This window comes from Pleuronectes platessa, chromosome 4 (assembly GCF_947347685.1).
Source record: "Pleuronectes platessa chromosome 4, fPlePla1.1, whole genome shotgun sequence".
Taxonomy (NCBI): domain Eukaryota; kingdom Metazoa; phylum Chordata; class Actinopteri; order Pleuronectiformes; family Pleuronectidae; genus Pleuronectes; species Pleuronectes platessa.
The window spans coordinates 15,372,454-15,389,470 of record NC_070629.1 but is presented as its reverse complement, the minus strand read 5'-3'; the positions used below and the strand labels follow the sequence as shown (position 1 = coordinate 15,389,470).

The 17,017-nt window shown below is 42.6% G+C and overlaps 1 protein-coding gene across 1 annotated transcript in view; it reads left to right on the top strand.

Annotated features, from left to right (window-relative positions):
* LOC128438223 (EGF-like repeat and discoidin I-like domain-containing protein 3) overlaps positions 1–17,017 on the top strand; it is a 111,391-nt gene that overhangs the window by 61,893 nt on the left and 32,481 nt on the right. The window contains exons 5-8 of the mRNA XM_053420703.1: positions 7,300–7,481; positions 14,551–14,706; positions 15,706–15,850; positions 16,338–16,522. Of these exons, the coding sequence (XP_053276678.1) occupies positions 7,300–7,481; positions 14,551–14,706; positions 15,706–15,850; positions 16,338–16,522 (668 nt within the window). The remainder of the gene's footprint in view (positions 1–7,299; positions 7,482–14,550; positions 14,707–15,705; positions 15,851–16,337; positions 16,523–17,017) is intronic.

The following is a 17,017-nucleotide window of genomic DNA, read 5'->3' as shown; positions in this document are numbered from 1 at the left end:
GAAGTGAAACCATCTCCTCTGCAGAGAAGTGATCACTCTTCCAACCTGGAAAATCATCTTTATAGTATCAATACCCCGAGGTGTCCGTGCACCTGGCATTTGAAGGGAATGTGAAATTGCCTCACTGTCCATTACACCCACAACACACCCATGATTAAGTAAATACAAAGCCTTTGGGATCATACATCTGGCACATCTGGCACATCTGGACATGCACTTGCATCATGCACCTACAAGTTATCACCCTATACCAGTTCTTGATTCAACTAAGCTCTGTTATTTATTTCAAAATGTTCATATCCACTTTTCTCATTTAATGTCATATTTGTACAGTATATAGTGCAACCATAAGGTAAGCTTGTTATTTTCAAAGTAGCAGTGCAGTCTAAATGCCAAATGAATTATTTGATTTGATGTTGTAGATGAGCACATTAGATTGAAACGACGACCGTGAGATGTAAGTGCTGACTCTGTCCACAGCAGATGAACTGTGGAGAAACTGTAGAGAAACTGTAGTCTTTTTACATACGTATTCCCCCGGGTGGAAGATGGCCGACACTCCTCCACTGCTCACCAAACGTAGAAGTTAAGCCCCGAAACTGCCAGGTTGGAGCTGCTTTAATCTTTTGTTTGTTTGTTTGATTCATTTGAAATCAAGTGCACTGGGCTAGAACCGAACTCACCACAGATCTAATACTTTCAGACTGAACTGCATGTTTTCTGACAAGGCTGAAAGAAACGGGGGCATTTCATTACAAGGGACAATGACAGACATTTTTTTATATTATGGGAAAAATAGTTTTATTTCTTTCAATTGATAAAATGCAACTATTTGACAGAAATAAAACTACAATATAGTGTATCAAAACTGCTGGACCTAAATTGACATTAATTTAAAAGCAAATGTGTTTGTGAGTTTGCTATAGTAGATATGTACTGTTTTTGCAACTGAACACATTGAATGTCTCCCCTTCTTCATGCTCAGCTGATAGCGAGAGCTGCTGGCTTTGTCCACTTGAGAATAGTTCTGCTCGCCCACAATTAATGTTAGTGCTGGCAAACCCTGCATTATGCTTAACAACGGCAGACCACAGGCGCTGACCAATAAGAGAAGACATCATGGCTACTCTTGCTTACCGTGAATGACAAATCTGATATATTTTTTACGGCTGCAGCTCATCAGGATTAGGAGTATGGGCTACCAGGGCTTTTTTCTTTTCTTTTCTGTAAGCTTCTACTTTAGCTGGCTGAAAGCTTTGTAATTTCAAACGTATCTTCTTTATTGGGGTCTTTTGGATTCTTTTCCAGGGCACCTTGTGATGCGTAATCTGATCATACAAGTAGTGGAATGCCCCTTTAAAATCTAAAGACTTTCCACATTTAAATTCATCATTTGTAGAAAATGCCGCAGAGTTATCATAAGAAGCAGTCTGGTCCTCTGTGAATATTACGTGGACAGAAAAATGGTAGAATGCCTGGAATGCACTTCAATGCAAAGAACTCATCATCTCCTCTGACTTGTTCCTTCAGCCCACACAGCCAGTGTGTTAGTGCAGGACTCTCTCACACACACATATCCACTGTTGCAGATTAAGCTGCCCTACGTTTTCTAGAAGTACTGTAGTGTTCCTGCAATCAGCGTGAGGCTATTGTGCGAAAGCAGTCAAGAGGATAAGTCCATTACCTGCCTTTTCAGTTCTGATCCTATTCTACTGAGGTAATTACACTGGCTTCCACATTGATTTCCATGATCCAATAGAAAGGGAGAAGTGGGAGGAAAGATCATATGTATCGCTCGACTTCAAACACATCCCACGCTTGACTGAAAGACTCCTCGTCCATTTATGGCAAAACAGTAAAACAGGTTGACCTCTTCAAATGCCCTGAACTCAATATTGACAATAAACTCAGCTTTGGTCAACACATCACTTCCATTTAAAAACGATCACACTAAAGACTCCATATTATCCGTGAACTCAGTGCACAGTCCGTTGCCACCCACCTCCTCCTGCTACTTTACAACAGCACAGTCCAACCCATCCTGCTGTACTGCTCCACCTGCATCACACACACCGCTCCTCAAAGCATCGGCCTTCCCACGCCAAAAACCACAACTTCACATTACTGCCATCTGGACAGAGGTGCACAAAACTTAAATGGAGAAGGACCTGATTCAGTAGGAGATTTGTTTCCTCTAACATCGCAGCACAAAATTGTGACTTGTCTGTACATGTTTGATGTTTCATGTGATGTTCGGTAACTTGCCTCTGATGAAATGTGTCTTTATGTGTTGATTGTACTGAAATGACTGTGAAAACAAATTCCCCCCAGGGGACAATTAAGTCTGAAGTCAACATGAATACGAGAAAAATACACAGGGAAGCATTAATTATATAGAGAACAAGTTGCCTCAGTCTTTCTGTTGAACCTCATTTGTGATTGTTTTACCGCTGAAATCGTTTGTTCACATTTTCAGACACTGATGCGGGTTAAGCAGTCGGTTAAAGTTCCAATATTGAGGAAACGTGGTGACTGTCCAGAGCCTCATTTTCTTAAAGCATCTTAAAGGCAACATGATTGTTTACACATCTGCCTTTAGCAGAAACTAAACTGATTGTAGAACACCAGTTTTACCTCACACCATCCATCCATGCCTATCCGTGCCAGGTTGTAGAGGTGGGATGTCCCTCTTCCCAGCCACACTTTCCAGGTCTTCTGGGGGGGTCCCAAGTCATTCAAAGTCCAGATGGGATATGGAACCTAGAGTTCTGGGTCCATCCCTGGTGTCTCCTCACGGTTAGGCATGCCTGATGAACCTCCAACAGAAGTCGCCCAGGAGGCTTCATGAATAGACGCCCAAAACTAAACTGTCCCCTTTCGATGTGAAGGAGCAGAAGTTCTACATCGAACTCCCTGCTTATTACTGGACCTCTTACCCTATCTCAAAAGCTGAGCCACTCGAAGGAGAAACCTAATCTAACCGCTTTTAGTCATGATCTTTTCGTCATTACCCAGCGCTTGTGACCAAATGTAAGGGTTAGAACGTAGATCGACCAGTAAGTTCATATCTTTGCATTGTGGCTCAGCTCTTTCTTTACCACAATGATATGTTACATTGCCTGCATTACTACTGACGCTGCACAGACCCACCTGGCCACCTGGTGTATCATCTTCCCCTCACTCGTAAACAAGTCCTGAGATACATAAGCCCCTTCACTTCTGGGCAGCAACTCCCCCCTGACCCAGAGAGAGCAATCCACCTCAAGATTGCTTCCACATTTACTGAAGCACTCTGGGTTGGACTCCTTTGAAGCCAGTGCACTCACATGCCACAAGATGCAATGCTTTGACAAGTGGCAGCCATGAGGTGTGGATAGCAGTCTTGGCCGTAGCAAAGGTCTGGATTAATCTGTTATTGAGAACACAACTGTAAAAAGATAATTCAGCACCCTTGGCTTGTCCTTAAAACACCCAGTTGAGTTGGATGTTGTTATTTTAAGCACATGGTTGCCCTAGTTATTATGTTAATGGCTGTAGACCACCACAGAGCAAGACAACACACAATGGCCATATGTGAGTATATGTCCGTTTTATTTGATCCTACTTGAGTCATTTTTTTTAATTATTTAAAGATCCATTTGCAAACCGACTTAACATGTGCTGGAACAGTCAGACACCTACATATTATATAAGCCAGTGCTTTTAATTCAGTCTCATTTGTCACCTGTGGAACCTCTGTGGTACGGCTGACATCTGCTTCGTGTCTTTATTATTCTTTTCCTCGTCCCTTTTTTCGCCGGCATGCTCATTAGGAAACATACATTTCAGTGGGGCTCTAATTTGTTTAGGCTGTAGGTAGGGCTTGTGGGAGATGGATTTAGCTGTCACATCATCGTAGCGCTGGTGTTAGTGATGTGTGCTGTCGCAGGGCTGATGTATGCTCAGGGGCCAGCAGGCCAAGGCCCGAGGGCTGGCTGCCTCTGCCGCTCTGACGGACGACTGGCAGGCAGCTCGTTAAAAGTGGTCCATCATTGCCACAAGGTGAGAAGGACCACAGCTTTCTCAACAGTGTCTTGCCACAACGTCCACAGAGAATATCGGACAAGGGGGCCGCCCAGGAAGAAGAACATCTAGACAAATGTGCAGATGCAACATTAGACCTCAAGCATAACGTCAGGTCGTAAAAAGGAAAATATGGAATCCGTTTCACTTTCAGGAATTAATTAAGGGTGATTCCGTCGGTCCATGATATGGTTGCAGTCATATCCCAGTGACTATTCAAAGTAAATCTGCTCATTACCGGTTGTGGGAAAAGAAAATGCAACCAATCCAATGATCTCACCTGTGAGAAGCGTTTTTCGTTTTGCTCCCTGACTCCCTGTCAGAATCTGCCACTTGCAGCCACTGAAACACACAAACATCCATTGTCTTTGAATTACAAGGATTAAGCTCCAGGCAAAAAAATGCTAAATGCAGCGAGGGTCACTGCAAAATCCAACACATGTCATTTTAGAAAGTTCTAATTTCACACTCCAAGCCTTTTGGTTTATACTGGTTTAACCGCGTCCAAAGATAAAGAGCTGTTTATCCCCAAGCTTCTATTTAGCTTCAGCAGTCGGCCACCGCAGCCACCTACACGATCCTCTCATCAGTCTGGGAGCGGTGAGTCACACACAAGGAAAAACCAGTGAAGCGAGAGTGATTTAACATAGTGGAATAAACAAACACATCTCTGTCAGTGTACACACACATAGACACACACGCTGAACACTCGTTGCTCTTTTCTCGGTTGATCCCCCTGGACTGTCCTCAGACATTACTCATTGTCTCCCCGGCTCCCTGTTGACTAGAGCCCCACTGTGTTACCAGCTGGATAGGTCGTGCAGGGGTTGTTGTCATTATTCCATTCTTCTCTTACTCTTGGCTTTTCTCCTGTGTGGTGAAAGTCAGCTCCCAGCTCTCAGCGCCGCCAGGTCCGTTGTGTGCTGATGCCCCGTGTGTCTGCTTGTGTCAGGGCTGGATTTGAAATGGTTCAGTCTTTTGCCTAAATGGTTAGGATGCCACCACAGACCTCTGATGACCAGTGCTCCAGGCGTCCCCTGAAGGCTGGTTTACATGGCCACTTGCGGTTCACCCTGCATGACTGAGCAGCGCCCGCGGCTATACTCTTCACTTGATCCGTGTCCTCATTCTTTTGGCCACTTCCATGTTACCTCAGCTTTTCCTCATATTGTGATTTTTAAGGCTGTCGCATGCAGCTGTTCCATCATAATGTAACCAGACATACACTAATGGGGAGAAATCAAATGGACTGATACAATTTTAATTACATCCACCGCTGATCAACAAAAAGCGGTGCTATAAATGTGATGTGTCCTCTTTTTATTTGAAATAATCACCAACGGCTGTTTACCAGTGTTGCACAATAACAAAAGCAGCGGGTTATAAATTCATTGGTGTTGTACGTTCGAGGGTTATATTCAACATCATTATTTTACAGACGGAGAATTTGCTTTAGGTGGTTCCCTTGTGTAACACAAGTTGTCATGACATTTAAGAGGACATAACAAACACCCAGTAATCATTGAGTATGGAGTGTTTTTGTCAACACATTTTTGTTCATCTTTTTATTTTTTCAGACCATAAATAACTGACAATGAATGCTGCCAGTTTTTCCTTAGAAAACGAAATAAGTTATAAAGGTGAGAATGTTGAGGCTCCAGAATTATATCGTTTTCTTCGCAATCATGTTAAATCAGAAAAAAATGTTTTAAAGAAAAGTGTTGCCTGCTTTTATGTCATATACGCTTGACTCACGGCTAACTGAAACTGTCAGAGCTAATTCAGCACATCTTCAGCACAGCTGGGATGCTGTTCAGGTTTAAGAGTCACTGTGGGCTATCGAACAAATGTAATGATGAGAGGGTATGTGCATCCTGAGCAGAATTCAAACCCTCCTCCCTCACGTCCTACGAAACAAGGTTTGAATGATATCTTATTGAGAGACAAACTCATTTGCATTTGCACGCCTGGGAAACCCAATTTGTTCAGGCTCAAGGATTCTGAGGATCTGCCGTCAATTCCTCTGATTCATTTTGGATGGAAAAGTCCCTCAGTTGTTTTGAACGACGACTGGAACAGCAGCAGTTGAACTGTTTAGGTTGTTTTCTTGGCACCACGGAGTCCTCAGTGACGCTGCCTTTCCTCCGGCTGAATTAGTTTATAATTGTTGCGGCAAAGTATACAATTTGCATGAATTTCACATCCTAATTGAATCTGTCCTGTTGGCAGCTAAATCTCACAAAATCCTATATGTTTTGGAAAAAAGAGCCACATCTTTTGTGTGTCAACGAGCGAATCTCATTCAGGGAGCTAAGGCATCTATTTTTTACTTTGAATTTTCCGCAGTGAAATTGTATATTATTGCATGTGCTGTATTTATCTTACACACCATATGGATGCATCCCCGATTCCCTTCTGTTTCTGTGTTCTATTTCTCATGCGTTCGCTTTTATTATTTGATTTCCCACTAGACTTAAAAAACAAAGACATACTTGTTTTGCAGAGTAATAAATTCGCACCTGGATAAACTTTGCCAGAATCCCTTTCACCACAGGTATGTCTATTAAAGAGCTCTTGATGTGCATGGACATACCAATTAGGTTTAAGGGCAAACACAAGGTTTTAAGATGAAGGAGAGCATTTCTCATTCGATGGCATGGTACCCCCCTTTAATGCTGCAGCATGTACAATATTTAAAGCTTGTTGACTTTGAGGATGATGCTGTCCAGAGGTCGCCTCAGCACCTTTGCAGGAGCCCCGAGGGCTGTGTTACTGATGGAGCTGCAGACTCTTGCTCCCTCAGAGCGGGCTCACAAGGATTTTGCCATAATAGAAACATTCAGAGTTTTCTTGTGATGAATCAAAGTAGCAAACACTGCAAGACGGGGATGAGTCGATGATGACTCCTATGATGAAAAGGTTTCCATTGGAGGTTATGAAAAAAACATAACAGAATCAGAAAAGGGTTATAGCTCCAATGTTTGTCTGGTTTAAAGAACATCTGAAGGAGAGGGGGGGGGGTGAGGGACCTAGACAAACAAGGCTTTTGACACTGATCTGGAGGAACTGAAGGAAAAAACAACACAACATGTGGAGGACAGAGGTACTCCAAAAACGTGGTCTCTGTGGCATTTTTGAAAATATGTATGCATTCCATAAGCTGAGTCGAAAACATTTCTGAGTGCTGGCACTATGTGAAGGGTAACCTGACGCCTGTCTCTCCCTCTCTTCACCCAGAATGCTCTGGACCCCTGGGCATGGAGGGCGGGATCATCTCCAACCAGCAGATAACGGCCTCCTCTACCCACCGCGCGCTCTTCGGCTTGCAGAAGTGGTACCCGTACTTCGCACGCCTCAACAAGAAGGGCCTGGTCAACGCCTGGACCGCCGCCGAGAACGACAGGTGGCCCTGGATCCAGGTAAAGCACAGACACACGACCGGTGACACGCAGAGCCGAGCACGGGGGACAGATGCAAGGCGCCTTCTTAATTATAGATTAGTCTCCTGTTTGTTGTGGCTTTAAATAGTTTTGTTTGACTTATATCTATTAATCTTATATTAGGTTCTCTTCACTGACTTATAGCTGATGTGGGTATAAACTACACAATATTTCAAGGTTTGAGTTAATTACATAAACTGTAAAATGAGTGGCTTGTTTAATGGTAACAAAAAGCCATAAGAGTGAGCTGGGGGTAGAACAGATGCAGGGGTAGTCAAGTGTGAGACACAGTGTTTAAGTGTCCTCTCCTGTCTTCACGTTTAATCGTGACATGCCCACAGCCGTAAACCTGCATTACCATGTAAGCTGTGCTATGTGTCATATGTTGAGTTTTGCATAGAAGTTCCCTAGAAACAAAACTGCGGCACATTGTTGTAATTATTCAGTGGAGTCTCGAGTCTTATGCAAATTCTGTTGTGCAGATCACTGTGGTGTCAAGAGATTTGCTTAATACATTTATGCAGCATTCAGCAGTTATATTAACAGTAATAGCCGTGTTTTAATAATAAAAAACACATATTGCATTCAGGCTAAATAACAACTGCCTCTGGTAATTTTGTAAAATCATAAAAATAACAATATAATAGAGAAAAATAATAACAATAATCTTTTAGAGAAAATCGAAGTTATAAAGAGACTCACTAGGCAGCAACATTAAACAAGTTATAAAATAATTATATTTAAAAAGAGAATACATAAAAGCATTAAGGGCACAAAACCAATTCAATGAAAAGTGATACAAAATAACAGTGTTGGAATATACTGTATGATATTTTCTTTTTAGAAAAGGGAAAATTATAACTCACTTCAGGGATAGTTTGCTGATAAAAATATTTAGGAAGCGATTGAGAAGAATTACGGAATCAGGTAATCTGATTTTCTTGCAGCAGATCGTTCCGGAGCCTCAGGACCAGTTTAGTTTTCAGCCGGGTTTCTGGAGCAGATAAAATACGTCTGTCCGGGCATCGCAAAGTGTGAACCAGCACAAAGGATACTAAAAGGCTAGGAGAGAGAGAGAGAGAGAGAGAGAGAGAGAGAGAGAGAGAGAGAGAGAGAGAGAGAGAGAGAGAGAGAGAGAGAGAGAGAGAGAGAGAGAAAATAACCTGGAAATGAACAGTAAGACCTTAAAATCAACTCTAAAACATACCGGGAGCCCATATCAGCAGCGATACGATCATGTCTCACGGTTCAGCTTTAAAAGCCTTTGGCAGCAAAGTTCTTTAGGGTTCAATATCCTGCTAGAATAAGAAATCCTGAATTATTTCTTCAGTCACATCCCACGCTTCCGTTCTCGCCAATCCTGCCCTGCAAAGATCCCGGTGCTCTTATTTCTGGGCCTCTTAATCCTGAGTATTCATTTCCCATGTGTAGTATTACTGGATTTCAACCCCAAGTCTCATTGCATTTGGCAATGATTTAAATGATAATGTTGAAGCTCCTGCACCCCCCCCCCCCCCCCCCCCCTCACCTGAAATGATCTGGCTGTAGCGTATGAACTCAGACGTGAGCAAAAGCAATTTTCTGGATTTATGTTGATCAAATAGTGTGGCACCAGGACCCAGCACTGACACGTGTGAGATAAATTAACCCCGGTTCTCTTCCCAGGCTCAGTTCAGTCCCACATGCTTCACTGTATCCCAGATGAAACAACATGTTGATAAATAGTCGTTACAGCGTAAATTATTTAGCTAGTTGATTAAGTATGATGTAAAAAAAAAAAAAACGTCTTTTGCTACATTTGTCCTACTCAGCAATCACGTCTTTGACGACAGAAGAGCTGACAACCACCTTTGAGGCGAGCTGCTGCCAGACACATGATGCACAGTGAACCGTAAACAAAATATAATAGAAAAACATACTACAGCGTGATGGAGAAAGTGAAGCTGTATGTCACAACAAGGGAATAGTAAGACGGGCCACAAAATGGATTTGTAAAAATGTGGAAAAAAAATAAAGAATAAAAGGAGAGAGTCGGCGTGAGTGAAAGAGAAGGAGCCTGGCGCACGGAGAGGGCGAGGAGAACAGAACATAAAACATTGTTTGACTTTAATGATGCCACCCGGGATGTTGAGCAGGATGCTGCCGGCATTGTGTGTTTCTACACAGGGCCTGGATAATTGGGACGTGAGTACAGAGGTGTACAGTCATGTCAGTGTTTTGGGATTATGCTGAGGAGTCGCTGATGTGCTTTTGTTGTGCGGAGTGATGTGGCGTGACTGTGTTTGCACGTCTGTCAAGTGAAACGGGCTCCTCTGACAGGTGACAGTCCTATCAGGGTAGGGATGGGGTTCGCGGGGCTATTTTTACGGAGCCGTGTGTGACTCTGGATTTCTCCGTCAGTCTCGGCTCGCTCTCTTCCCCCTGAACCTCAACATATGCATCAAACGTAGAGCAACATGCTTTGAATAATACATCACACAGTCGCAGACAAAGCACACAAAGACTGTAAATGTGTTTCTTTGTCGGTACCTGTGCTTGTGAATCGTGCGTGTGCGCGAGCTCGCCCCCCCCCCTCACACATACATGTTCTCTGTGACAATATCAGTTTTCCACAGCCTCGCCACGACTAGCTCACACATTAAATTGCATTTGAACACTCGAGGGAAATATGCTGCTGGTCTGACCAATATCAGTGAGACATTGCTCCAGCCAGCCGGTGTGTGGAAGCATGAAAAAAATCCCAATCGCTTGTGAAGGCTAAACGGGTCTTTGCATTCAGTGATTTAATGAAAGCTAAACAGTTAACGACACCATGTTCAGATTCGAGTCTCCACTCTGTGTGTCACATTTGCCGGCATGTGCCACATACATGTATGTATATATATATAAAGCTGCGTCTGTCTTAGGAGCGTTTCCCTTTTCAATTAACATTCTACAGTCTGGTCTGTGGTTTGAGATGTGAGTCTGACGAATGTTTTTCAACCAAACATTTGGATTTTTTTTTTTTTTTTGGAATATATTTTTTATTGAGAAACATTTGGATTGTAATAAAAATATTTTTGTGAAACGTTTTACGACTTAATGCTGTTTGATTTTCCTACCAAACGTTATTCTTAGAGTATTATATCAGTCTCCCACATCACCATGGTGACCCTCCCTGGCTGAACAGCTTCAAATCACTGATATTGGTAGCCCGGTTTATTTCTGGTCCTCTCACAACGTGTCAGTGGTGTTTGGATCTGGGCTTTTTGTTTATTTCTTGTTAAATAATATAAACCTGAGGCAATGCTCCTATGACTCCAAAGATATTATTACATACTTGCGTATCCGGGTTGTTATCTAGAAGAAATTTAGGTTGAGGGGCCACTGTAAAGGTACAGAGCGTTTTTTCCGCTTAAACAGTAGAAGTCAAGAAGAAACAAAAAAACAGATGTAATTTACATATGTGCCTCCAGCGCTTCCCACAGAGTTTATTCAATCTATGGCAGTGGAAACAAACATCGTTCACAGGCTCAGCAGACTCCAGGTGACAGGTAGACTAAAGAGGGAAAGACTGAGAAAGAGAAAGAGAGAGAGAGAGAGGATTGTAAAAAAATCTTCCAGCTGAAACTATGATGTCTGACTGTCTGCGTTGATGGTAACAACTTTATGGATGATAGCGCAAGAGCATGAGTCGGCAAGTGGTGCTGTGTTCAGTTATACAATGCAGAAACTGAGGAAAACTCAAAGTCTGTTATAATGAGAAGTGTTAAGATTTTCTATTTCATTATGAAACTGTGGTGGGACATATTGGAATATGGCCGGCCACCACAAGCCAGATAATGACTCTCATACTGTGGCCTTATATGTACTGAATAAAGAGAGCACAGTGAGAGACATTTTACTGTGAGGGTTTCACACTTAGGACTCAAGGTGCAGAAGAAAAGCACAACAGGATATTTTTTTCAGTGCTTAGATAGTTTCAAGGATAAACTTAAAAAACAAAATGACTTCTTACCGAGCTTTAAATCCAAAATAAATGCAAAGAGCAAAACAATGTTGAATCCAGAATCCTCTGGCCATCTTAACTCAGCCTGTAGCTTTGCTCACATCTCTGTAATGCTCCCTTGTCACAATTATTTTGTTTGCTGCTTACGGTTTAACCATAGATGTGATCTCAAGAACCAATGAGAGCTAACATGTTTGCCAGTATCACATTCGATGCAAAATCCAAAAATATCTGGGAAATTTCAACAGCATTCATTGCAGCAGGAGATAGTCCGTTCCAGGATGTTGCAGACAGTTGCTGAACATTTCCTCCGAGCCGTGAATGTTTTTCCGAGAGAAAACAGGTGAAATCGCACAACACGCAAACAAGTGGTAATTCCTTTCTATTGCAAAGGAAGCATGACTACAGAAATGGTTTCATGTAGAATCAAAAAAAAATGTGGAGGCTCATGCATTTTTACCCCAGATCATTTCACAAAAACAATACTGTATGCATGTAGAAATAGGAAAAGGGCGAAAGGGTAAGACACTGGTAGTTTGGTCTTTTTCATCATCCCTCACAAACTTAGAGAGGGCATATGCCTGCTGAGGACGCACAATGTGTGTTTTTCTGTTTTATGTTGCACTTTGATGCATCAAAGACTAAACACAATGCACACAGTATATACATAGCCGTAGATAGCATAATGCTTGTTTAGGGAAGGTTCCTGTATCATTGGTAATTTGATGTCCATGTACGAAGATGGGTTCTGCGAAATCTGGGATTAAACAATCATAGTTTGTAGCCTACAGAATGCGTTTTGATGTTATTTGTGTTGTCAGGGTAATCTTCACACACCTCTGTGTGCTTTGGAAGCGATTTAAGTTAATTGTCTCTCACGCTGAGACATTTTCCTTCAAACTGACACTTGTTACTCTGCAGACAAAGGTCTGCGAGCAGCATGTTTCCGACGATGCCTCACTCAAACAAATAAATGCTTCATTATTAACGCTTAAGTGACAGAGGTGCATTTCTGAGTGGTCATTAAAAATGTGAAGGATCGCCCCAATTACCCGGGCGGTGGCCTTTTAGTGACAGGGCCTCTAATTAGTGCGAGGAGCATCTATCTCCATGGAGAAAACTGAAGAGAGGAAAGAAATGCTGGGGATAAGAAAGAGTGGGTCTGTGCAGCTCTGAGGCTCTAACAAGGATCCTTATGTATAATTAACTTGATACATTGGTTTGAGTGTGGAGAGAATAACGTGCAATTGAGTCTTGTCACTACAAATGGATATTAGAAATGAAGTGCATTTCACAATAAAATATTATATATTATTGAAGTAGTGTCTGACAAGGTCGGCGAACAACAGTTCTTTTCTTGTTGAGGACCCGGCAGAGCCAATACTCTAATCTCTAATTTCCCCAGGAGACACAACCTGGAGTTTTTTCATCAACAGAAAAGGAGAGTTTAACTCGGTGGACTCTGCTTATCCATGGGAGCTGTGGTTCTTAAATATTTTACTTGTAAATTGCCTCATTTCATAGTATTACCACCATTTCTGTACCAGAAAATGATCTCAAGCTGCCAGAATACCGACCTGAATACGATCACATTATCAGTGGAGTTAGACTGTTCCTGTTCTTAAATAGATGCTTGTGTTTGCAATATGTTTTCAGGGTTTCGGTGTGTTGAATGGATGAACTTAAAAATCAAGCAAAGGAAAGAATGAAACCTTGAGTCAGACTCGTCCAATTCATGGCAGTTGTTCAAATCCTATTTAAGTCTGGGATTCCTTTTTGAATTCAGCTTTTCCATTCCAGGTTAATGGCCGTGTGCATAATACGCACTCAACACTGTATTACTGCTTCCCCTCAGTTCTGCAGCTGGAAAAAAGACAGCTCTCATTTTATCCTTTGTCAAAGAGCTGGATGAGCCAAATTCAAGAGTTTTTTTTTTTTCTTCCTGAAAATGAAAGTGCTGGGTGGGAATGTAGTGCCAAAATGATTAATGAATAATTGTCATCACCGATTATTTGCTTCATCTTATTTGTCACAGAAGTAAGTGCTGTTCGCTTTCACGCCGCTCTCCAGGGTGAAATCATTCTCCTTCAGTACATCAATCTGCTGGGTGGAAAAAAACCTGCAATGGGCACAGGCAGCTGCAGACCTGGACTCAGGTTCAGAATAAAAGGGCAACTTAATATGATTTAGTCTGTTAATCTAGTGTCTACATATATTTTCCATCTTGGCTTGGATTCTTTACCATATTATATTACCGAAAGAAGAATATAATAATTCATGCACTTGCATTGCTTTCACCTAGCAATTGCTGAGACTTCTGTCAGACAATTCTTCCGAATATATCTTCTCGCCTTGCCTTTTTTTTTTTTTTTATTGCAGCAAAGATATTGATTTGAAGATGTTAAACAAGTCACTGACATCATGTCTGCTGGGAGAGGTGCCTGCCCTTTATGGCAGCATCTTTTAGAAGCTATTAACCAGCAACGTCTATTCATAGACTTCACAGGCATGTAAACACAAAAACATGAATTAAACATGAACATCTCCAATGATTGCAAAAGCTCAATTCTGTTAAAAATGATGTTGCTAATTTGAGAAAGGGAAATATTTGTGGTAATCTACTCATATGTACTTAACAAATACAAAGTGGCCTGTAAGTAACAAGCACGTCAAACACGGGTGTGTCACGAATCCTCTGTGCTTAGGTAATAATGATCCTGCTATGTGCCCACTAAGCAGGATCTATCGGAGCATTCATCACTTTCCTCTCTCTAAGCTCTTTCTTTTCCTCTTGGCTCTTCAAGCCACTTTACATTGGCACCATATTGACAGTCTGCAGAGGGTTGACAGAACGGATCTGGAGCGTGAGGATTGATTAAACGTTGCATTTGATCACAGACTTTCTGAATAAGATGGATGGCCCTGACAGAAAAGATACAAGGGAGTGAATTGTTTCCCATGACTTGCACTCGTGCACAGACACACAGATGCTCACATTTGTAGCGTCTGAAAACGGAATTGTAATTTCTTGATTTTGTCTCTTTTGTCGGGGCTCCACAGATAAACCTGCAGAGGAGAATGAGGGTTACGGGCCTAATTACCCAGGGTGCAAAGCGTATCGGAAGCCCGGAGTACATCAAGTCTTACAAAGTCGCCTACAGTGATGACGGGAAGACCTGGAGAACATACAAAGTCAAGGGCAAAGACGAGGATATGGTGAGAGACACACATACACACACACACACACACAAGCACACAATCAGAGGCGTCCACACCCATTGTCAGCTCTCCGCTCTCCCCCTTAAGCTGTAACACACAGACAAAGACACACACACACACACACAGTGACTAGAGACGAGGCAGTCAGTCAAGGGCAGGGTGGAGGACATGATGAGATGGCTTTTTAATTAGCTAGCACACACCGGGCCCATCCTGCTGCCCCTTACCCCCTCCACTTTTATGACGTCTAGATTGAATTTTTATACTATTTGGGGATGAACAGCCACCAAATAGGCCACACGGCGTTCTATCATCCCTGACAGCAAACCCACGTCTCTCTTCCATTTGGCCGGGCTCCGAATGACCCTGACTTTCAAACTTCTCTATACGTTTATTGCATAGGACATGAATGCCTGGACTTGAATATTCTGTGATCTCTGTGTTGTTCCTTGTCTGACTTGTTTTTCAGCATGTCAGTCAAAATTTGTGTGAGTTTGATGTTGGAGGAGCAGACTGGGACAAATATCTATATAGTAGTGCTTTTCTTTCTTTTTTCCTTTCTACTTTGACTTGTTGCCAGCCAGTGACAGCTCCTGTTTCCTCTATCACACAAACACACGGCTCTATCTGTCCTTTGCCTTTTCTTGCTCTCCTCCTTCTCGCTCTGCACCCTACACATGCAGCACATCAGTCCCTACAATCAGAGACTCTCTGTCGGAGTAGCTCAGGCCATTCGGATAAAACACTCCAGAAGGTATCACGATATAACTGGAGCACTAATTTAAACCACACCACTGTTCTTATGAATTACAGGCTCAAATGGTGCAAGAAATTGTCTATTTTCCCCCTGTAATTCTAGCTCATTGACCTTGAATGACAGCAATTTGTTGAGTGTGGAGTAGACTCTAGAGAGCAGGCCAGATAGACTGCCACATTACTGATCCGCTTCACTGTCCTGCCCGCCCCCATCTGCTGTTATTTCATCCCCTGCAACAGATTTTCAGAGGAAATGTTGATAACAACGCTCCGGCGGCCAACTCCTTCACTCCTCCCATCGAAGCCCAGTACGTGCGCATTTACCCCCAAGTCTGCAGGAGGCACTGTACCCTACGCATGGAGCTGCTCGGTTGCGAGCTAACAGGTGAGTGAGCCAGGGTTGTTTCCTCGAACTGTTCACACAAAGTCGACATGTAATTATTGAAGTTAAAAATACACAGCAGAATGCCTTTATACCAAGTAAACCTCAGTATGTTTATTGTCATTATACCTTTTAGGTCTATGTCACTGCCATTGTTTTTATAAAGATGGACGGCAGTATAGGTCATAAAAGGTCTTCTTTATGTTTGTGGATGGGACATGGGCCAAACAAAACTGTTCAAATACAGTTGAAATAATGTTCTTACAGACTGATGTATGTTCGAGTGCTTATTTGTTTCTATCAAAATGGGGTCAAACAACATAATTGGCAGCTGAGAATAACCAGTCCAGACTCTGGTGCCAAAAGACGTCATCAGCTCAAGATGGCAGCTTTAGTGTCGGGATCTTTTGGGTTCATTTCGGGGTATTGGGAGCATGTGGGGATCCATCGTCTATCTTCTTACAGTCTATCTTTTTTTTATTGTTGCCAGGCTGTTCCGAGCCACTTGGAATGAAGTCTGGCCACGTCCAGGACTACCAGGTCACGGCCTCCAGCATCTTCAGGACGCTCAACATGGACATGTTCACGTGGGAGCCTGGAAAGGCCCGTTTGGACAAACAAGGCAAGGTCAATGCTTGGACAGCTGGACGCAGTGACCAATCTCAGTGGCTACAGGTAAGATGTGATCTGAGCTACATCAGTTATGCATTGTGGCTACTCTACAAATGCGCAGTGGAAAGAAGAATAGGCAGCCATGTTCTTGCGGATGATGCTGACTTTCACTCAAAGGATCAGCACGACCTCCATGGCATAGTAATTGACAGTGTGGTTATACATGCCAATGGATTCAATTATATTTCACAGCATCATCTTCCTTGATGAGCTGGGAATGAAATGACATTTCAAAGTCCTACATCTATTAGCTCGCTCTCAGTATCATTCTTGGAATCAGTCAGTAATAGGTAGTCATCTTTTGTTTGTTTTCCATGCCAGTCTTTTTGAATTCAACACCCACGCTGCCTCTGTTGGCAGACTGTGCCCCCGTTATGTTTGGCTGCAGCCCAGGCTTTCTATCTCTATGAAACCAGCCAATCCATTTGTTTTCATTACAGTTACTGATGGCCAAAAATGTCCCCTGAAAGGGACAAGACGTGTCTTCAGTGAACATTT